Source organism: Psammomys obesus, unplaced genomic scaffold (genome assembly GCF_907164565.1).
Source record: "Psammomys obesus unplaced genomic scaffold, mPsaObe1.curated_primary_1811, whole genome shotgun sequence".
NCBI lineage: Eukaryota > Metazoa > Chordata > Mammalia > Rodentia > Muridae > Psammomys > Psammomys obesus.
The window spans coordinates 3254471-3277233 of NW_026587216.1; the positions used below are offsets into that span (position 1 = coordinate 3254471).

Below are 22763 nucleotides of genomic sequence, written 5' to 3' on the forward strand. Positions count from 1 at the left end.
GACAGCCCCGATTTGACCTAAGGAGAGACACCCATACCTTCGCAGTTGAACTCCAAATTACCAGGAGAGGGAGGGGATGAGTGAAACCGTGCGCACGGCAGCTGTAGGATGTGGGATGGAGCAGGAGAAAGCAAGTCGCTCTGTTATGATGCCTAACTTTTACAGAGACTTGATGGTCCTATTGAGTACCCTACTCTCTAAATCAGCAGTTTTCAACCTGTGGGTTGTGACCGCCTTTGGGGGTTGAATGACCCTTTCATGGGGTCACCTAAGACCAATGGAAAACACAGCTATTTACATTAAGGTTTATAATGGCTCAAATGTACAGTTATGAAGCAGCCATGAAAATAATTTTATGGTTGGGGGCCACCACAACATAAGAAAATGTATTAAAGGGTGGCAGCACTAGGAAGGTTGACAACCTCTGCTCGAAATGATCATGCTATAAATGATAGCGCTTCCAACCTGCCATTTTTATGAGACTCATATAAAGAGCTTTTAAATATTATGGATACTTGGGCCCAACTCCTAGGTTCTTCTGGAGCCCAGGCAAGGATATTGTTAAGGTTCCTTCCTCTCCCAAAAAATTAAAAAGTGCTGCTAGGATTAAGAACCGCTGTCATAGAAGAACTCGTGTTAGTGGATGCCAATGTCTTATCTACTCTTATCTTCAATGCTTGCATGTTGACCACGATTGTACACATGAAATGCCTCATGTATTTGCTCCATCACTCAGTACTTTCTTTTCTGGAGCATCTTCTATATATCTGCCACCGGAAGTAAAATGAATAACAGAAAAAGGTTCCTTTCAGTACCTCACTATGGTGCCCAATAGTCTATGTGCAGCTGTATGTGCTCACATTCATTTTCCTGAGGAAAGGGGCCACAGCTTTCTTCAATGACTCAATGACGGTTGGTAACTACAACAACATGTAAAGAATCCTGTCTCTGGAGGACTTGTGTTCCCTCTCCCATCCACACGATTAGTACTGAGAGTCAAATTCCCAGACTGTGCATTATTCTCTTTACAGCACAAAGACTGGGAGTGACTGTGGAAATCATTGCTACGCTGGTCTTCTGTTCCTTGTCGCACGGGTCCAGCACTGCACTGTCTTTAAAAAGTTTCCACATGAATGAGTCTGCTTCCCATTGTTACTTATTCCTTTGCTCAACTTCCTGCTTTTCTCTTGGACTGTAGAATGAGATCACCTTTAAAACTACAATGCTTGGAAATAATTAAGCCTTTGTATTTGACCCCAAATAACCAAAGCAGTAAAGATCTGAAACACCAGGCCTACAAACTAACTTCAACTTCTGCTTTCTTTTCCATAGGTTCCTTCTTAGCTAGGGATATGCTACAATGACCGTTGCCTCTTTCCTATTCTCCTAGTTGTCTAAAAGATTCTACCGTGTGGCTATAGCTGGGGTAACAGGAGCATGTTATTTTTCTCAGGATTTTATTGCTATGAAGAGACACCCATGATCACAGCAACTCTCATAAAGGAAAAACATTTCATTGGTGCTGGCTTACAGTTTCAGAGGTTTAGTGCTTTGTCAGTATGGTGGGAAGCGTGATAGCATGCAGGCAGACATGGTGCTGGAGACAGAGCTGAGAGTTCTGCATCTTGAGCTTCTGAGACCTCAAAGCCTGCCCCTACAGTGACACACTTCCTCTAGCAAAACCACACCTCCTAATTGTGCCATTCCCTAAGTCAATCATTTAAACACATGAGTCTGTGGGGGCCATTTTTATTTAGACCACCACACTTGCTGTCTGTGATAAACTTACTAAGTGTCGTCTCATACCTGCAGGGCCATGCTGTCACCTCCCTGATGACACTAGTTCATCAGGTGTCTCTACTTTGTCTGTATCTCTTCCACAGCCAAGCATAGAGTGAGGTGAGACAGACTAAAACCTCTGAAAACGTGAGCCCAAATAACTTATTCTTCCAAGTTGTTTTTCTTAGGTATTTGCCACAAAGACAAAATTGGCTCACAATGAGTAAGAGTCTATTTCCAGCGTGTCTGCTCTTTTCTCAAGGTCTAGTTTTCTGTTCCTTTGCCAACACCATACTGTCTTGACAACTGCAGATAATAGTAAGTCTTTAAGTGAGATCACAGTCCTCCAACTTTACTGTTCTTTCTCAGTGTTTTGTTCTTTCCTGGGTGTTTTGCTTCTTCGTGTAATCTTCAGAGTCAGTTAATCAATATTTACTGGAAATACATTGAATCTGAAGATCATGCTGAGAGGAAAAAGCATCTTGACAACACTAAGTTTTTCCCAACCATGATCTTGGAATAACTTTCTTTTTTGACTTAAAATATTTTGTTCTAATGTAGGTGCTAACCTACAAGGCATTTTTTTTAACATGTATGAGTGTTTCGCCTTCTTGTATGTCTTTGCACCATGTTCATGCTTGTTGTCTATGGAGGCCAGAAGAGGGCATAGATTCCCTGGAACTAGAGTTAATTATAGACAGTTTTGAGCCACCATGAGGGTGATGGGAATTAAACCCAGGTCCTCTGAAAGATCAGTCAGTGTTCCTAACTGCTAAGTCACATTTCCAAGAAGACATTTTGTTTTTACCTTAGTCTGTTTTATTTTCCTATAACAGAAACACTGAGACTTGGTCATTTTGAAAGAAAGATATTTAGCTCATAGTATGGAAGTTGAAGAGCATGGTGCCAGGATATGTTCGGTGTTTGTCAAGAGCCTTATACTGCTCCATGAAGAAAAGACTACTGGGAAGGAAAGGAACTACCATGTGTATGAGCACATGGAAAGAGGGGAGAGAGACACTTTACTCAAAGGACCCAGGCTTCCCTTCTCAGAATGACATTATCACACACACACAATCTAATCACCTCTTAGATGGCCCACTGCTCAACACTATTACATTGCCGGTAGAGGACTGGGGAGATGGTTTACTTGGCAGAATGATTGTTGTTTAAGCCTGAGGGCCTGAGGTGGAATCCTCAACACCACATAAAATGCTACACTGGTACACACCTGTAATCCTAGTGTTAGGGAGGAAGAGAAGGGGGATCCCTGGAGCTCACTGTTGCATGTTCAGTGACAGGCCCTGTCTCGGAAAACAAGGTGGAGAGAGACAGGCACTCAACATCAACCTCTGTCCCCAACATATGAACATATATGAGTGTGCACACATACATAGACAGGCCTACACTACCCAATCTCTTTCTCTCTGACTGTCTGGCTCTCTCACTCTCCATTTCCCTCCCTTCCTTCTCCTCCTTACCCCCAAACACACACACACACACACACACACACACACACACACACACACAAATGACATTATATTGGAAATTAAATTTTAGAACCATATCCAAAACATCAGTTTCTAATTTCAAATTCAAATTTCAAATTTGTTCATTGTCAATATATTTTTTAAATGTCTTTTGTGTAATATATGTCTTATTTCCTGAAAACTTGTAATTGGCTTTCACCTGTCTTTTCAAACACTCTACCTAGACCCACATTACACGCAAAAGTCAGTTGGAGCTCTTTCCTTCCCAGGCATCCTACTTTCCCTGCATTCTCCCATCTTATTGCAGTAGTTAGGACTCTGGCCCCGGAAAGACTGACTGAAAAGAGTTCAGGTTCTAATAGTCCAGAGGTATTGGGTCTTTTCTCCTGCTGGTTAGCCTGGAGCCAATTCTCCAGTGCTTACCCTGCAGACTCGCCATCTCCATTCCTGTCTAATTTGTCTGGCTGCAGTGTTAGTACATCCTGGAAAACACCTTTAAGGAGACGTGACTAACGCACAGACACTAACACGTTGGCCTGAGCTTTGTACACTCACTAGCACATGACGGGTGATGTTTGTATCCTCTCATTCAAGGTAGGGAGAATATCAAAATTTCCTGTAAAAGGAAGGCACCATGCAACTTTATTTTGCATTAATTGTTACCCTTGGTGCTATGACAAAGGCAACTTAAGGATGAAAGGGGTACTTTGGGTTTGAAGTTCAAGGGGATACCGTGCCTGACAGCGGGAGCTGGAGGCAGTTGATCACATGGCATCCACAGCTACACGTTGGATCCCTTTCTCCTTTTTATACAGTCTGGGACTCTAGCCAATAGCATGGGGCTTGGCAGCTCACATTCAGGGTAAGGCTACCTTCCTCTTACACTTCTGTGGAAGCACCTTCACCGACACACCCAGAGATGTGAAACTTCCACTGAATCACCTTCCCAGACAAGCAGAGATGTGTTTCCATGGTGATTTGATGATCTTAATACAGTTGGGGTGATAAGGAAAATTAACCATTACAGTTCCCCAGACAGGTGCTGGTAACCAACTGGTCCTATAGCCAGCCTCCTGTGAAGCCTCCTTCAAGGGACACTATCTTAGTTACTGTTCTCTTGCTGCAATTCTTATAAAAGAAAGTGCTTAACTGGAGACTTGCTTGCAGTGTCAGAGGATTAATCTATGAGCATCATGGAGGGAACATGACAGCAGGCAGGCTTGGTGCTGGAGCAGTAAGAGCTTACATCCTGGTCAACGGGCAGCAAGGAGTGAGAGGGGAGGAGGAGAGGGGAAGAGAAGAGAGGAGAGAAAAGAGAAGAAGGGAGGAGAGGAGAGGAGGGAAGGGAGGGGAGGGAGGGGATGACAAGAGAAGAGAGGAGAGGGACAGAGACTAGAGAGAGAAAGAGCGAGAGAGAGACTAGACCTGGCTTGGGTCTTGGAAACTTCAAACCCCACCCCCCAGCGACACCCCTCCTCCAACAAGGCCACACCTTCTTATCCTTCCAAGTCATTTCCACAAACTAGGGAGCAAGCATTCAAATATATAAGCCTATAGGGGCCATTATCATTCAAACCAAAACAGACACCTAAAATAAAAGGGTCCACAGTCAGGATACAATAACTTGTCTTTTGGGTTTTTGTTTGTTTGTTTTTACATATAACAATATTATTATCTATTAATTCAGCTTTCTCCTTGGCAAACCTTCCTCTGAGTCAGGCTCTTCTCCAGTGTTCTCTGTTCACAACATGTAAAGAGAAAACAACCAGAATGTAAGTTTTTAGAGGACATGAAGGCAACATAGTGATAATTACCTACCAGAAAAAGCAATGCAAACAAAAACAGAACAATCCACGACCCCAATGTAGCCTCCCAATGCAGAATCTAAGAGTTCGAGAACAGCCAATGTGTGCTATAGTTCATTATTCCCCTGGTTTGATCGCATTCCCACTGGATGTGTAGACTCATGCTCTGTTCCTCCTATAGACCCATCTGGGCATTCCTATTTATGCTCTCTTAGTGAGTCTTGGTCTCTGTGACCTCCCTGGTCTCCACTGCCTAAGCCTCTCTTAGGCTGATATATCCAGAATGCTAGCAGAGAATGCTGTGTGTCACCAAACGACTATCATCCCATGACTTGGCTTCTAAATTAGTGCTTCTGGGGCTCCTCAAATTCTCAGGAGGGTACACCATGGCAACATCCCTAGGAGAGACCTTTAAAATGCCTACTGATTAACTTAGTTTCAGTTGGCAAGACTCATCAAGACTACTTATGTGACAGATCTGAACAGCAGTTTTCACTTCAGCTTCCTCAGTGTGAACATAGAGGATCCTTTTCACACAAATTCTACAGAGTCAATCCTGGCTCTGCTAATTCTAAGCTTTGATCCCCAGCAAACCCCTTAGTCTCTCTTGCCTCTGTCCTATGACCTCTCCAATATGCAGATAATAGAAGTAGCTACCTCCTGGGATCACTGTCAGAAGTGATTTAGAAAAGAACCGAGCGGTAAGCATTCTCCCCATGTACCCAGCTGTCACCATCATTTCTGAGGAAAGCTCATAAAGAAAAACAAAATACAAATAGTAAGGTTATAGGTGAGAACCAGGAGCAGGCAAAGGAATTCTCTAGAAAAGCCACAACAAGAGGCACTTTAGAAGAATATAGAGTGGGGTGGGGTATCTAGTCTGTCCTTATTCAGAGGAATGGTCTACATTATTCCAGCCTCAAGACACATGGGACAAGCTGTCAGAAATTTAGAAGAGGCAGACACAGGTGCCCTAGGCTGTAGCCAGTGCCAAACGACTCCTCCCAAGGGTCAGGCAAGGAGAAGGACCAGAGAGGTGAGGTGTGTCCCTTTGTTTTTCCCATCTGTCCCTAATGCTCCCTGTTTTACAAAGAGGGGAAACTGAACAGGGCTGTTTTGCCCTTTGAATCACCTTGGCAACCAGAATTCCTTTTCTCTTCCAGGAAACTGTACACAAAACAAACTCACCACGCTGGCACTCTTCTCTGCTTGCCTTTTCTAGGAGCTGGTACTTTCCAAGAAAAAAAAAAATCTCTTAACTGTTTTCACTGTATGCCTGACCCCTTAAAATGCATTGAGTAATAATCACATGAAAGACTCTAGAAAAAAAAAAATGGATTTAAAAGCCCCTGTGTGATAAAAGTAGCAGGCTTCTTTCTTATGACAGGCAGGCACAGCGCACGAGTAGTTGATGGAGTTATATCCAAGTCCTGTAGAGCAAAGGCTGGATGGAGAGGGAAAGGAGTTAGGAAGAGGGCATGTGAGAGAAAAATTTTTGCAGGCAGGGTCCATTTTGCAGCTCTGTGAGCAAGGTCCAGGAGGGAGCCTTCTGCTTGAGACACCTGACATGCAATGTGCTATGGTCACCACCTTGAAATTCTCAAGCGTTCTAAGTGAAATATGATGAGGCAATGAAGCCTGCACACACACAATTTTAACCCCCAAACTCCTGTGTCAGGAGCCAAACTCCTGCCGGCCTCAGCCGCCTCCCTCTGCTCTGGCAGGGTCCTTTCCTTGTCCTATGGGAGGGAAAAGCTCAGCATGTGCCCTGCTGCAGGATGGATGGATCCTGGGCACCTGAGAGAGTGTGGGAGTGTGGCAGGAATCCCCAACGCCAGGTGCAACCAAAAATGCCAGGCTGAGGAGCAAACCTTCCCTCTGCAGTCTTGTGTCACTGTTGGGCCTCTTTCTCATCGCTGTGTTAATAATGAATTTAAATATGCAAGTGCACTCACAGCCACTGTGTCCAGTGAAATGAGGAATCCAAATGAGCAACTCTAGGGAGCCATTGGTTGTCTAGGTGACCCATCTGTCAGGTTCGCTCTGACGTCAGCTGGTGTTTGTCATCAAATCCGCCGTCAGGTCACCAGGTGTGAATGACTTTAACCCCGACTGGCGACAAGACACCTGGCAGAGAATTTCGATAAATGGAAATTTGCTGAAGAACTTAAGTGCAAATCGTAGGCGGCAATTGCTAGGGATTAGGTTTCTGCACTGGCCCCAAGAGAACAAACTGAAAATCAAAATGGGGTTACCACGTTTAAGCAACACCTCACTGAAGCCAAGCTAAGTTGTTATCTGAACTTCTGAGAAGCCAGGAGAGAGAAAGAGGGGGTTGTTCATGGTGGGTTTTCTCTGGCTCTTTTTGCAGAGCGGAAATAGAATCCTGTGCTCCATCATTCTGAGTCATCACCAGGGCCCATCCATCATCAACTACGACGATGACAGCGGGAAGACGTGTGTCCACATCGCGGCAGCTTCAGGTTTCGGTGACATTATTAACGATCTGGCAAAAGTCCCTGAGTGTAACCTGCAGGCTCTGGATGTGGATGACAGGTATCCATGGCGACTCAGAAAGTGCTGGGAACTACCAGTCATCTTCCCCTAATGTTAATTTTAGAATAAGATGTTGGAGGCGCTCTCCTTTCCTACTAGATCCTTATTGCTGGTAACACATGAGCTTGTGACATCAAGCCTGGGTCTATTTTAGTAAGAGGAGGAAAAATCATTGTTATGGAGAGAAGTTGTGACTACAGCACTGTCATCACCTTTTCCGCTTTTCACTGAATGCACGAAGTATTCTCAGGGTTTTGTTGTTGTTGAGCTATGGTTCTTCGTTGCTCCTGAGTTGTATCATAATGCCAACAATCTCTTATCCAGAGAATCGAGTATGAGAAGTATTTTAATTTATAACCACAAACCATACTACTGAGGATTTTCTTTTCAGTCGTTGATGATAATGTTATTGGCTGGAAAAGTAGTCTGGGTCCATCACCTACCGTGATACACTTCCTAACTCTAGTTTAGGCACCATGGAAATATAAGGAAAAAAAATAACAAGCAAAGCTATTGAAAGTAAGTGTAAGAATTAGAAGCTGTCTGAGCTTGTATTGCCATCTTCTGTTAAAGTAAGAAATGAGGCTGTCCCAATCTTCGATGGCCCCCAGGAGTACCTCACCGGATATCTGGACTCCTTTTAGTGGGCCTCTGGGTGGGTGTGTGTCTTATGTCCCTCACAGGTCTCGTAAGGCAGAAATGGTTAGCATGGTGATTTTAATTAAAACTGAAGTATACTTCTTCCTAAGACCAGGCGTTGATCCTGGGAAGGTAAGAAAGAGGGATGCCAGTAAGATGAGACGGGAAGTAAAAGATCCATAAAGAGAAGGAACATATCTTAGCATTAAGAGAAGAGAGGAAGTTTGCCTACTTCAAAATGCTGTGAGAACCAGCTCTGAATAGATGCTTCCCCATTTTGCAGAACCACACATCCAGTGAAGAAAATTCATTTTCCTGGGCCTCAGGGAAGAAAGAAAACCTAGAGAGGAAAATCAATGCAGATGATTAGGCAGGATGAGAAGAGAAGTACAGTTTCCAGGGGGCTTGTGCCCTGCTCCAAACCACTGCTTAAGCCATTCTTGCATTCTTATGCTGAACATGAAACTGTCTTTTCCATGAAACTATGAGTTTCTGTTAATAGTTGAAATGTTCAAAACCATAATATGCCTAAGGCATCTTGGGACCTCTTTTCTCCTTTTAATTTTCTAGTGAAGACTTTCCTAATGAAAGATTTTATAGGAAGAGAAGAAAAATAAGATTGCAATGGGAGATGGGTAGGGGAAGGAAGGCGAGGGGGGGGGAATGTGGAGCACCCGTGTGCCTATGTGTTAGAGCACATCAGAGAGCAGGCAATAGTGCTATAGCCTTGGAACCATAGCTCTCAGAGAGGCTGAGGTAGGAGTTCACAAACTGGAGGCTACGGCATGAGACTCTGTCTCAAAAACACTCCATTTAAGCCAGGTACAGTGATGCACCCCTGTGATCCCAGCACTCAGGGAGGCAGAGGCAGGAGGATCTCTGTGAGTTCGAGACCAGCCTGGTCTACAAAGCAAGTCCAGGAAAGCCAAGGCTACACCGAGAAACCCTATCTGGAAAAACAACAACAAAAACACCCCATAAAAAGTGTCAGCAGGATGGCTCAGAAGATGGCTCAGACTTGTCACCAAGTCAGATAAACTTAGTTGTAGCCTATATAATGACAGGAGGGAACTGATTCCCACAAAGTCATCCTCTGATCTCCATAAAAGCACCATGGTCCACAAGCACACACAAAGATACCCACACACAATAAATAAATGTGGGGAGAAAACTAAATCACATAATAAATCTATGGCGTTTTAAATATTATAGCACTCACCTAAGATTAATGCCATGTCACTAATAATGCAGAAGTAGCCTGCATGTTTTAAATGTCCCATGTCCCAAATTTCATCAGTCCATAAGGTCATTATTCACTTCAGTAAACAACTCATTTCTCTTCGGGGAGGACAGCCTTTTATCACATTCTCCTCCCTGCATAATTCTGGGAATTCTCCAAGGATGTTTACAGGCTTCACAAATCAACCCTTAGCCACTCAGAGATGGGGCACTCCTGCGCCCTCCCACCTGTCATCTCCCACCAGCCAGAGACCACATCATCCAATGCTGGTCTCTGCTTTAAATCACAGCTCCTCGTTACGGTGGTGGCCGAGGCCAGCCTGCTGGGCCTGCGGGCTGATCCTCCAGCCTCTAAACGGGAAAGGGACTGTAGCTCAGACAACACAGACTCTGTGACACACATTTGCCCCCGAGGCGCTCAGGATGTGAATCGGTGATTGTCATTGCATTCCTCTTGTTTCTCCATACCCCTTCCACGGCAGCCAGAGGAGCTGAAACATCTGGTCTTGCCAAGTGTAAGGCAGGGTTTATTTCACAAACCTTCAACGTGAATTGTTGCATGTTGGTAAGCCTGACTGGACCAATGTTCAGTCCTCTATCAACTGGATTTATTGGCAATTTTTCCCCTAAATGGAGAGACTATTCCACTGTCGCCTTATTGTCTGGAGAATGCTCTTGTGCAGACTGGAACAAATTTTACCTGCCACATTCAGACACGCGATGGGACAGATCCCTGTATTGATAAGACAGTGCTCTAAGGCAGTGGCTCTCAATCTGTGAGTTGTGACCCCTCTGGGGTCACATAGCGTACATATATCCTGTGTAACAGATATTTGCATTACAATTCATAGTAATTATGATGTAGCAACAAAAATAATTTTGTGGTTGGGGTTACCATAACATGAGGGGCTATATTGGAGTCACAGCATTCAGAAGGTGGAGAACCACTGCTCTGAGGTGTCATAAAATGGAGAGGGGTGTTTAACAGGCAGATAACACAATCTGAGTGTGGGGACCTAGTACCCAAACACTCTCCAGGCACTCTGGTCCAAGGCCCTTCTCTCCCTACCTCCAGGTGCTCCTAGGCCTGAAGTTTGGCTCTCTCTGGCATGCCCTTCTACCAGGCCACAGGCCCTAGAATGAGGAGAGGCCTGCCATGACTATTTTTGCTTCTGGTTTTGAGCCTGGCTTCTGGAAGCAGGAAACATCATCTGTCATATTTACCTTGCCATACCTCTTCCCCAAGGTCAAATACAAAGTCAACCGTGCCTTTCCAGAAGAGAAAAGAAGTGAAAAGAATATACGGTCACAAAGGCTGAGGGTGGTGGCGGCACACGCCTTTAACCCCAGCACTCAGTAGGCAGAAGCAGGCTAATCCCTGGGTTCAAGGTTAGCCTGGTCTACAGAGTGAGTTCCAGGGTGGCCAGGGCAACACAGAAAAACCCTGTCTCAAAAAAAGCCAAAAGGAAGGAAGGAAGGAAGGAAGGAAGGAAGGAAAGAAAGAAAGAAAGAAAGAAAGAAAGAAAGAAAGAAAGAAAGAAAGAAAGAAAGAAAGAAAGAAAGAAAGAGAACAGATAGTCACATTAATAAGTGGTTTGAGACAAGTTGGTCACATGTTATAAAAGCATATACTGCGCATACCTAGAGATATGAATTCACTGTATAACCTCGGCTGGCCTCAAACGTCTAATCTTGCTGCCTCTGCTTCCGATAATGAAATTATAAAGAGATTACAAAAGTGAGCACTATGCCAAACCACATTTCTTATGTTTAATCCAAATAAATATAGAAGAAAATACTGGTTTCTTTTTTAAAATTGGTGCATCTTTGAGCTTTAACTTGGATAGACTATAGACTATGCACCAACCCAAAGAGAAATTTAGAACAACTCCTTTAATTCCAGTGTTGCCTCGTCAGGACGACACACGCCCCCGTCCTCGGCCCCGGCAACCACAGATTAGTTCTCTCTATAGCGTGTTCCTTTCAGAATGTCACATACATGTGACTGCGGGTTGCCTGCCCCTTCGCCAGCGTGCTGCAATGGGAAGTGGTTCAGATTTCTGAATTGTTGGGTTTGAGAAGACTTTCGTGCACGTAATGAGACGTCTTGAAATTAAACCAAGTCTAAGCACAAAACGTGTTTAAATACATAGCCTGAGGGTAATTGCACACGGCATTTTAAGAGCACTTGAACTTTAGCTCTGACCTGTCATACAGGGTCAGGCATGGGAATTAGTTATGATGTCCACATGTCAGTGCTCAGAGCACTTCAGATTTCACACTTTTAAAAGGGGGAAAGTCGCTATGGGACCTTTTGAGACTGGCTCGCGTCGCTTAGCAGAATGCCCGAGAAAGTCATCTCCACTCATTGGGTTATACTCCATAGTAGAGAGAAAGCACAATCTGTTTATCCATTGGCGGCTTTATCCATGACCAAGAAGGAAGGCGGCTTGCTTTCAGTTTGGGGAAGTTATAAATGCAGTTGATACAAACATTTGAGAGTGGCCTTTTATGTTAAGTTTCCATTTCTCTACCTAGATATCCAGAAGTGGGATTTCCAGGTGACGTAGCTACACAAGGTATATTTAACTCGCTAAAGCTTCCACTGAGACTGTGGGCAAATTCCAGGTCTTCTGCATTTTTACCAGCACCAGGCTTTGTTGGATTTTGTCTTATTTTAATCATTTTTACAGGCACATAGTATCTCCTTGCCATTTTTATTTGCTTTTTCCTTGTAACAGTTTTGTTGTTCTGGAGGTAGGGTCTCGCTCTGTAGGGCAGATATACCTGGAACTCACTATGTAGCCCAGGTTGGCCCCAAACTCACAGAAATCCTCACCCTTCACCTCCTGGGTGCTGCACCCAACCAGTTTTGGGTGCCACCAAACTGGCTTGACAAAGCACTTTTTGAGCCTGTGGCACTTTTCCTGGGCATCTTACTACCCACATATCTGTCTTGGTGAAATGTCTATTCTGACCCTCTACTATTTTTCTAATCAATCTCTTTTCTTATCATTCAGTTCGAAACTTGTTACACATTGGGATTATAAGCCTTTTGTTGCACATGTGGTTCGCAAATATTTCCTCCTATTTTCTGACTCCTCTTTATTTTATTAAGAAAATATTACTTTTACAATTTAACAAGTGGTTAAGTATTGGCGATTATCTATTTTCTTGTTAAGAAAGGACTTTCTAAACATGAAAGAGATAAAATGAAATGTAATTAAATGTGACTGCTTTCCACTTTTTATAGAAAAATCACTAAAAATGTAAAGATTGAACAAAAAAATTTGAAATGTTTATAGATGACCTATAAATGATCAGTATCTTTAATATGTAAAGAGCCCATATAAATTAGTAAGAAAAACATTAATACTCTAATAGGAAAATAGACAGTAGAACTGTCTACAGTGGCACATGCCTATAACCGCAGCTCTCGGGAGGCTGAGGCAAGAGGGTTATATATTCAAGGCTAGTCTGTGCTACAAAGTGAGCATCTACTTTAAAAAAAAAAAAAAAGCAAAAATTAACAAATGGCATTAAAGGTGATTTCAATAAAGAAATTCAGATAGCGAATTCAACCATACTGGTAAAGAAATACAAAAGGAAACAGTTAACAAAGATTTTATGATGGTGACATACTTGGCGTTCAAGGAGTAAGGACTCAGCTGTAAGAGGGTAAACGGAGTCAGCATTCCTGGAAGGCAGTTGGCACTGTGTATAAAGGGCCTTAAAATTACTCATACTTCCTCTTCTAGGAAATTCCCAGGAAGAGCAGAGATGGGAAGGCAGAGAGGATGCTCACGCCCTTGCCTCTGCACCCCAGGTCCATGCATAACATCTCAGACTTTAGATGACAATGGGATTGTCCTCCTCCTTCAGCCTGACTCTGGGTGGAAGCCAGCCATGGCTAAGCAGCCAGACAGGCTCTGACTCAGTCGTGTCTCTTCTGTGTCACTCCCCCAGGACACCCCTGCACTGGGCTGCAGCTGCTGGAAAGGCAGAGTGTGTCCAGTCCCTGCTGGACTTGGGCATGGACTGTAACCTGAGGGACATTAACGAGAGCACGCCCCTGGCCTACGCCCTGTACTGCGGTCATACAGCCTGTGTCAGGCTCCTCTCCCAAGAAGGCCGGTGAGTTTAGCTAGTGTCTTCCTCTCGAAGATTGATAACATTAATGTTTTCATAAGCCATCAACATGCAAAACCAGCCATAATAATAGTGTGTGTGTGTGAGAGAGGAGAGGCATGCATGTAGAGGTCGGGGAACAGCTTTCAGGAGTTTCTCTGCTTCCATTATGTGAGTTCCAGGGCCAGAACTCAGGTCATCAGGCTTGGTGACAGATATTTTTATCCACCGAGCCATCTAGCTGGCCATGGAAATTTTATAGTATGAGAATTACATAAGTGACACTATTAATCATCCAATTAATTATGTGTGTTTGCTGTCATCTAACATAAAGGGAAATGTCTTTATTATGTGGAATGTGAAAAGAGTAACAAGCTTGACTCCATCCGCTATGGTCCATATGACTTAAACCTCCTCTTCCTCTGCCTTTCTTCTTCCTCCTTCTGCCAAAATCACTTTTTCTCAAGATCATTTTATACTCTCAAATTTTTCTGAAGATGCCAAAGAGCCATTAAAGTCTGAGTTACATCCATCACAATTATGGTGTCAAAATACTGAATTGAGAAAAATTTTAACAAAATATCTGTTTTGTTATTTAAGTAATAATGCATGTGATTCTACATGTTAGAATAAAAACCATTTTTAAATTAAAACAGTATTGTAGCTGAATATATATATATAAATGAATTATATATAAATGAATTAATATATAACTTTTAATTTCACTAACGATGCCATTTTCAAAAAAAGAAGAAGATCAGCACTGTACATTCTTGGCAAATCAATTACATTCTTGGCAATTAAGTCAACTTTGAGTGACGCTTACACCGTGGTACAGAAGTTTCGTCTGGTCAAAGCCCAGTACCAATGAAGAGAAAACTTAATAGCACCAAAATCTTCCCTCCTCTCGTCACACTAGGACAGACTACCATTCAGTCCACAGGTTTTGTGTCCCTCTAGGCTCTGTCCCATGCAAACCTGTGCAAGCTTTCGACATCAGAATTCTGAAATCTACAGGGGTCAGAGTGGAGAGGGATGAAACATCAAGACAACAAAATGTCATCGGATCTACTGGGTTACTGTCCGAGAACAAAATTCAGGTTAAGCACTGTTTTTCCAAACAGAGCGTGTCAGCCATAGGTGCTATGCTTATTTCGGACTGACATTGACGAAGCTGATGGGCAGTTGCTTTAATGAAATGTTCAATCAACAGCACACTCAAAGTACAAGACAAAAGTAAAGTATAAATTATAGAAATATATAAATGTGTTTTAAAATATAAAAATCAATTTAAAAAAACAAAAACTGTCCCAGCCATTTGATTTCAAACCAAGTAGAATATGTGTTTAAAAGCACTAAAGTGTTTCATTTGTAAATCCAGGATAACAAAATATCTCTGCATCAGTTCAGAGACTATTCTGAGTAAAAAATGTGAAGACGATAAATACAAATTTTAGTCAGCTTTTTCCTTTTCTCAGTTACTAATATACCACCACCAATGAGATTCACAATCTCGACAGCCTTTATTTCTTATGATCAGTAAGTATTTGCAGAATTCCTTGTGTTGTTCCATCATTCACATTAAGTAGCTACGTGTCTACTTGAGGAACTTGGATAATCTCCATTTGGGGCAGTCATTCATTTGATCATGTGATTGCCATGGTGAAAGGGAGATAAAAATAGATTAACAATTTAAAATATAAATGGATATATATTTTATATAGACAAATTTGCCTAACTATGAACAAAAATTCATAGTGAAAAAAAAAAAAACATCTATTATCTGCATCCAAATTTAGTGCTGGTGTTTTTCAAACATACAGTATCTCATTCCAAAGAGTAACATCACAGTCTCCCTCTTGGCAGCTGCCCATGGGTCCAATTTCATGGTTGATTCCTATTGCGGAAAGCATTAGACTTTCCAAAGAACTAAAAGAGAACAACGCCTCAGGGAAACTCAGCTTGAGCCAGCCCACCAAAAGCTGCCACTGACCTTTCTGCATTTGTGTTTGCTTGTGAACTGAGCATTGCTCACATCTGCCACACCCAACCTCTGGCACTCACAACTTCCTCTCCCACTGGAGCTCAAACTTTAAGTCTTCTTCACCTGTTTCCTTTAGTAGAGTATTTTTCATAACCATAGTTAGACTTTCTTTTTCAGACGTGAAAGAAAAACAAAGAGCAAACGGTATAAAAATGAGCAAGATTCTAGGGTTCATATTGTCAGTGCTGCTGGGCTCCTTGGGGTCTCTCACTCAAAGAGAACATAAGAACCAGGTCACGTCTGCAGCTCCCAGCCTCTTTCTGCCATGTGAGACCTGAACTCACACCTCACACTTCATACGCCACTGCTGACTGTCACATTAGGCTATTTTCAGCTCAAATCATTGTTAGTTGAAAACATATTGCCATGAGGAAATTGAAAGAATTTACCCTCTGGAGGAGGTGGTTATGTCAGTAAACGCTGAGCAACAAACATAAGGACCTGAGTATGAGCCCTTAGCAACCATGAAGAAGCCAGGCATAGTAGCCCACAGCTGCAATCCCAGTTCTGGGGAAATGCAGACAGCATGTGTCTGTGGCTTGCTGACCAGCCAATCCAGCTGAATAAGCAAGCTCCAGATTCAGTAAGAGGCCCTGCCTCAAATAAGTGGATAAATAAATAAATAAATAATAGAGATAAACAGATAGATAGATAGATAATAAAATGAGGTTAGGCCAGAGACATGGTTCAGTAGGTAAAGTGGCTTGCCATGCAAGCTTATGTCCAAGTTCTGTCTTAGGAGCCCACTTAAAGGTCAAAGGGAGAATCAGATTCACAAAGTTGCCCTCTGACCCCCACAGACAGCCCTGACATGGAAGTACCCGCCTTTACATACACTAAACACACACAGATATCAGCATAAAAGCACAGCTCTCACCTCAAACGAGATCAGAGGTGGTTTATTCTGGAGCCAAATATGAACTGCCATAGCCTGGGGACAAGATTTAGCTTACCTCAAAGTCCATGTGCCAAGATGAAGTTCTCACAGAAACAGAGCCAAGAAAGTTGCAAATCAAGGCACCTTGCAAATACATCGATAGAAGCATTTGGTAGGCAGATTAGGACAGAACAGGGAAATTTCTAGTATGGGCCTCAGGTACCAGCTGACATTCTTAGGCTCTTGGTTGATAGAAGCTAGGTGTCAGTTTGTCTTTCCACAGGATTTACCTAATAGCCACCAACAGAGGAGGGCAGTCAGTGGCTACTAAAGGGGATAAAAATGTCCTGAGATATTTTGGCTCTGGACATGAAACATCTCAAACCCTCTGCAATGACCGATGTTTCAATCCGTTAATTACAGAAGGGTCAGCGGGAGATACTGCTTCTTTCAGAGAACTCTCTTTTATACATACCATCATAAATAAGGGTTAAAGACTAAATAAATAAGGTTTGACAGACACAGAGGAAGACACAAAACATCCACCTTTAGCCTCCGAATGTAGAGAGAGGAGAATGAGGGTGGAGGAGAAGGAGAGACAGAAGGAAAAGAGAGTAATAGAAGGGGGAAAGGAGGGGGAAGGAAGAAAGAGAAAATAGCCCATATGGAAGATGATACAGAAACCCATAAGTGGCCAGAGAGCCAAAAATAAACAATGGTGGAGTATAGGGGGGGGGGTCTTAAACAGGATGGCTGTGTCAGCCCCTTCCAGGCTCAAGGAACATAACAGAAAAGGAGCGAGAATATAAGCGCCAAAAGTTTGAAAGATGGCGGGCAAAGAGATATCTTCTGAATATAACACAGTCATTGCCCTGATGTAGTTATCTGCATAACTACACTGGTTATGCGAGATGGGGCCTGTCAACATTTCATCATGAATGGGGAGGGATCCTCCCTAAGGAATTATCTGCAATCACTAGTTAGGTGGATAGGCTGTCATTTTCTCCGGTGGTGTAACCATGATAAGTTGCTCATGTTCCAGTAATAACTTCTCTCCCACACTCATGCAAGAAACCCAGATTAACTTCACTGGAAGTGCTGGAAAGAAAAAAAAGAAGAAAAAAAAAAGGTTCAGGAGAAGATGGAGGGGATGAGGGAGAGAGGAATTGGGGTGAAATGACTAGAATTGATTGCATACCTTAGAGCATTACATCACGTGCATGGACAACACTGTCAAAGGACAAAAAATTGGGAGTGAATCCAACCCCTGAGAGATGTGGGTAGAACATGCCCATAAGAACGGTTCTCAGGAGGCTGAAGCAAAAAGATTATGAGTTTGAGGCTATCTTATGTAGAGAGTCCCCATCTCAGAGAGAGAGAGAGAGAAAGAGAGAGAGAGATGTTGAGGTACCACCTCTGCAAGGAATAGAAGATGGGGATTCCTATAATCGAAGATGGGAATCCTTGAGAAACCTTGTCTTGGGGACTGTGGTCATCTGTGGGCTAGCTAATCAAGTAGGTGGAATGGGGTTGGAGTATCCGTTATCTTGTTCTCTCCCCCGTTTCCTGTCCTCCCATGGCATTTCCGTTCTTTTCTGTTTCTCTAGAGCAGAGGCTACTCGACCTCTTCCTTCCCAGAACAGTGTACCCCAAAAGAAAGAAGGACGATTCAGCGTGCTCAACCAGATCTTCTGCAAAACCAAGAAAGAAGAACAGAAATCCCATCAGAAGGACCAGAGCAGGGACAGACACAAGGAGGAGGACACCTCGGAAGTCAATGACATCATCACCACCTTTGACAACACCGTGGATACCAACTGCCAAGATCAGCCTGGTGACCAGGTGGCTATGGTCGTCTTTAAGAAGAGGACCTCAGAGAATTCAAAGTACTTCTTGTCAGAAAAGAAACCCCTGGCCCGGAAGGGGCTTCCACCAATCAGAACACAGAGTCTCCCACCCATCACGCTGGGCAATAACTTCCTGACAGCCTCCCATGGAACCACTTCCCATGCTGGCCTGAGCTCTGGTCCTCAGCAAACTGCCCAGCGCTCTCAGAAAAGCCGAAGTGAACAGGACCTGTTAAATAATAGGACTGGCTGCCCGGGGGCAACAGAAAATCCCTGGAAGGGTGACACTAGGCAGATATTCTCCTGCAAGGCTTGGACCGTGTCTTCTGATAAGTTACTAGACAGGCTGTGCGTTGGCCAGCCCGGTCACCAGGAGCTCGCTGGGCCACCACACCTTCCGCATCTACATAATGCCTCGCCAGGTAATGGTTCACGTTCTTCTTCTCATCCCTCACAGTCAGGAGTAGCTCCTACAGAGTTAAGCTGGTAACTGCCAAGCGAGGGGAGGCTGCAGACACAGGCAATCAAATGGTGACTAGAGGCACCTTTATTTTTGCTCTCAACTCCAGTTTGAAGATTTCTGAAAAGTGAGAACTTTCAGCTTTTCCACCCTGAGTGGGCTGAGGCTAAAAAAAAAAAAAAAAAAAAAAGTATTTCTCTAAAGGGGCTCTTTACTGGAGTTATGTAGCACTCTCATCTGCAAAAACGTTAATTGGCTTGTGTAATTAGTTGTGTGGTTTAAGCCATCACTCGGTCCCCACCCAAAATCTACCCCATCAAAACTGTTGGTGAGGAAAATGCCAGTACTGTGTTTGCAGCTGTGTAGAAAGGTGACATATTTGCACGTGGCTTGGATCTCCCCACACACGCAGGCCTGCAAGGCTGTTCTCCCTCTTGCCTCTGCCCTCATCCAAAGCTACCCGTGTCACTCAGGTCTTGCCTGTGCTTGCAGATACATTTTACACACTTGTGTATAGGTCTGGGCTTAAAAGCATGAAATCTCTCTCTTTCCCCCTCTCCATCTCCTGACACTTTGGAGGAGTCTCAGCCTTTCTGTGTGGCTGTTTTGCCCTCAAACAACCTTGTTCTGAGCTTTCAAAATAATCTCTACAAATAAACACGAACTAGTTTTATATCCCCTTGTGATAATCATCATACTAAAGAACTTAAATTTTGGTACGGTTTGTTGGTTCACACTATTAATCCCAGCACTCGGAAGGCAGTAGTGGGTGGATTCCCTAGCTGTACATCAAGGCCAGCCTGATCTACATAGTGAGGTCCTGGCCAGCCTGGTCTATGTAGTGAGGCCCTTTCTCAAAAATTAATTTTAAAAACCTTTCATATGCATACAAATATTATATATTAATATTCTTCCTCATTATACATAAAGCATCACGTTATGCAATGGCAATTTACTTGGCTGTTTGCTTTTTGAGCAGACTAGCATTGAACTTACTACGTGGCTGAAGATAACGTTGCCCCCTAATGTGCCACTTCCAAGTGCCGGATTATAAACTTCTGCCATCTTGCCCAAGGGATTCTGAGGCTGTACAGCTTTGAACTCTGCTCACTCACATAGTGCCTTGGTTTGTTTTTCAAATGAATCAATTGCCAGTGTTTAAAATGTAACATTTTACATAAAAAAAAAAAAAAATCTAAAGATTCTGGTTTCTCTTGAGAGATTGAAGCCAGCGTTCTTGTGGGACACTGACTGAATGGCTCTGAGGAACCACCACACTCTTGGGTGCCACTGTTCGAAGTATAATTCAGAATTATTTACATCACTTCCTTCTTATCAACACACTTCAGGTGTTTTTTTTTTCTTATACTAGAGTTAAAGGGGAAACTTATATATTTACTTAACCCATACTTCTAAGTTTTAAAAAGGAGAAACTGTGTGTGTGTGTGTGTGTGTGGGTGTGTGTGTGTGGGTGTGTGTGTGTGTGTGTGTGTGTTTAAATATGGAAGGGTCAGGTTTCTGTTTGATGTAGAACTTTTCTTAGTAATTTTTTTTTAATGCATGTGTGTGCACATGAATGCAGATGCCTTGGTCAGGGGACAGTTTTGAATGTCATCCTCAGAAAGCCCATCCATCTCCCTGTTTTAGACAGGGTCTTTCCTTGACCCAGAGTTGACCAGGGAAGTTAAACCAGCTGGCCATGAACCCTAGGAGTCTCCTGACTCCACACCCCTAGTTTGGAGTATTACAGCAGTGCGTCCAGTGGTTCTGCATGGGTTCAGGGGAACACAGACCCTTGTATTTGAAAGATACTTCACCGACCGAGCCACCCCTTGTGGTGGTTTAGGTAGGAGAGGCCCCCATAGACTCCTGTGTTTGAAAGCTTGGTCATCAGGGAGTGGCACTATTAGGAGGTGTGGCCTTGTTAGAGAGAGTGGGTCATTAGGGTTGAGCTTTGAGGTCCAGATGCTCTCTTGCTGCTGTAGAACTCCCAGCTCGTTGTCCAGCACCATGTCTGCCTGGGTGCCACCATGCTTCCCGCCATGACGATAAGGGACGAAGCCTCTGAAACTGGAAGCCAGCCCCAACTAAATGTTTTCCTTTATAAGAGTTGCCATGGTCAGGGTGTCTCTCCACAGCATTCAAATCCTAACTTAGACCCCCCCCACTCCTCCATCATGGACATAGGTTTAGTGCATGAAGCTTTTAAAGACTAATGTGGCTCGTCTCGTGTACATACATATGCACATATATGTCCCAACACAGGACAATTGTGGATGTACACACGAAGGCTACTTGTTGATATCTGAGATAAACCACTCAGGATTTTGCTTGCTCTACAGAGTACTGAGAGTTTTGAATGGTGGCCTGGATGACGTTTTTACACTGTTGCTGGCAAAGGCTCAAGAGGGAACACGAAGCTCTACCACCTTTGGCAATTTGGTGGCTGCTAAGGCTTCAGTCGGGCCTTCTTTTTGGAGTTAGTTCTGGCCTGCCTAAGCTAATAATGCTTCCTTTGGAGAAACCTTTGAAAACTTGACAGTCCTGTTATTTTCCCACCTATTTAATGTAAGTGATGTTTGGGTTCAGCTACCTGTAACAGGAAGCTGAAGGCACTTATTTACAGTTGCATAGTTTTGTAATTGCAATTGGGAGGCTGAAGCAGGGCTATGGTAAGTTTGAGGGCTAGTGAAACACTGTCTCAAAAGGAGGGAGTAGGTGTTTCAGCGTGTCAAAATCGGCATGTTACCCATGTCTATCTTTACCAAATTGTTTAACTGAGCGTTTACAAAAGAGAATGAATTGATTGGTTTAAAAAAAAAAAAAAGCAAGGAGGCAGAAACTGAAATCGCAGATCACGCCCCCCCCCCCCCAAGCCAGAGTTTGAGAGTTCTTATGCCGTTACGGGGCCAGTGGACTGGGGGGGGGGGGGGCGCGGATGACTGGAGGTGAGGTGGCTACCGCAAGCATCATCCAACTTCCCAACTCCTCAGAGACATGTGCTCAGAACAGCACCATGAGCATGATCTGAGGGCGGAACTTTGCCTCCTTACCTCACAGGGACCCTCACCAGACATTTGCACTAGCCCAAGTGAATGGTTGGTAACTTCAGTAAAACTTCACCTCAAGTCTGTGAAAAAGAGTCTGTGAAAAATTAATCGTTGTAAGCTGTACATCAGAAATACTGTCTAAGCCATGCTAGGGGAGATTTAAGAACACACCCTTTGGCTGTGTGACTCCCAAAACTGGCGATTCTTGTTTTCATTCGTTTTTGAGACAGTCTCTTCCTGTATCTCTGGAATTTCCTGTGTAGACATATGTGTAGAATATACATAGGTATATTCCTTGAACTCACCACAATCCTCCCGCCTCGGCCTCGTAAGTCCTGGGATTCTATGCATAAGACATCATGCCCAACACGAAACTGATGCTTTTTAAAGTTGATTAAAAGCAAATAGGTGGCTAGGTGTGATGACACCTAGTGCTCTTACCACTGAAAGGATGGGTCAAAGCAGGAGAGTCAGGAGCTCAGTGCCAGCCTCCACTACTCAGTGGGTTTAAGGCCCTCTTCAGCCAGTCTCTAAACAAATCAAAAAAAGACTGGGGGTGGGTGGAGGCACGGAGTCTTAGTAAAACACAAGACACAAGAGAGCTGGCTGGTGTAACCAAGCTTAGGCCAGCTATGTTCACTGGAGGGGGATGATCAAAGCTAGGAGGCTGTTCTCCCACAGAGCCTTACAGGCTTTGGTCTTATTATTTTGATAGCTGTACTTTGAAAATGGCTCTTGAGTCCTTAAAAGATGAGCTTTGGGCTTCACACGATACATACTTAATTCTTCTTCTTCTTCTTCTTCTTCTTCTTCTTCTTCTTCTTCTTCTTCTTCTTCTTCTTCTTCTTC

General features: G+C 43.6%; 1 protein-coding gene across 2 annotated transcripts in view; it reads left to right on the forward strand.

Moving 5' to 3' along the window:
* Ankrd55 (ankyrin repeat domain 55) overlaps window positions 1–22763 on the forward strand; it is an 87720-nt gene that overhangs the window by 54433 nt on the left and 10524 nt on the right. For both annotated transcript variants that reach the window (XM_055603570.1, XM_055603571.1), the window contains 3 exons: window positions 7446–7630; window positions 13475–13642; window positions 18165–18826. In XM_055603570.1, coding sequence (XP_055459545.1) covers window positions 7446–7630; window positions 13475–13642; window positions 18165–18826 — 1015 coding nt within the window. The remainder of the gene's footprint in view (window positions 1–7445; window positions 7631–13474; window positions 13643–18164; window positions 18827–22763) is intronic.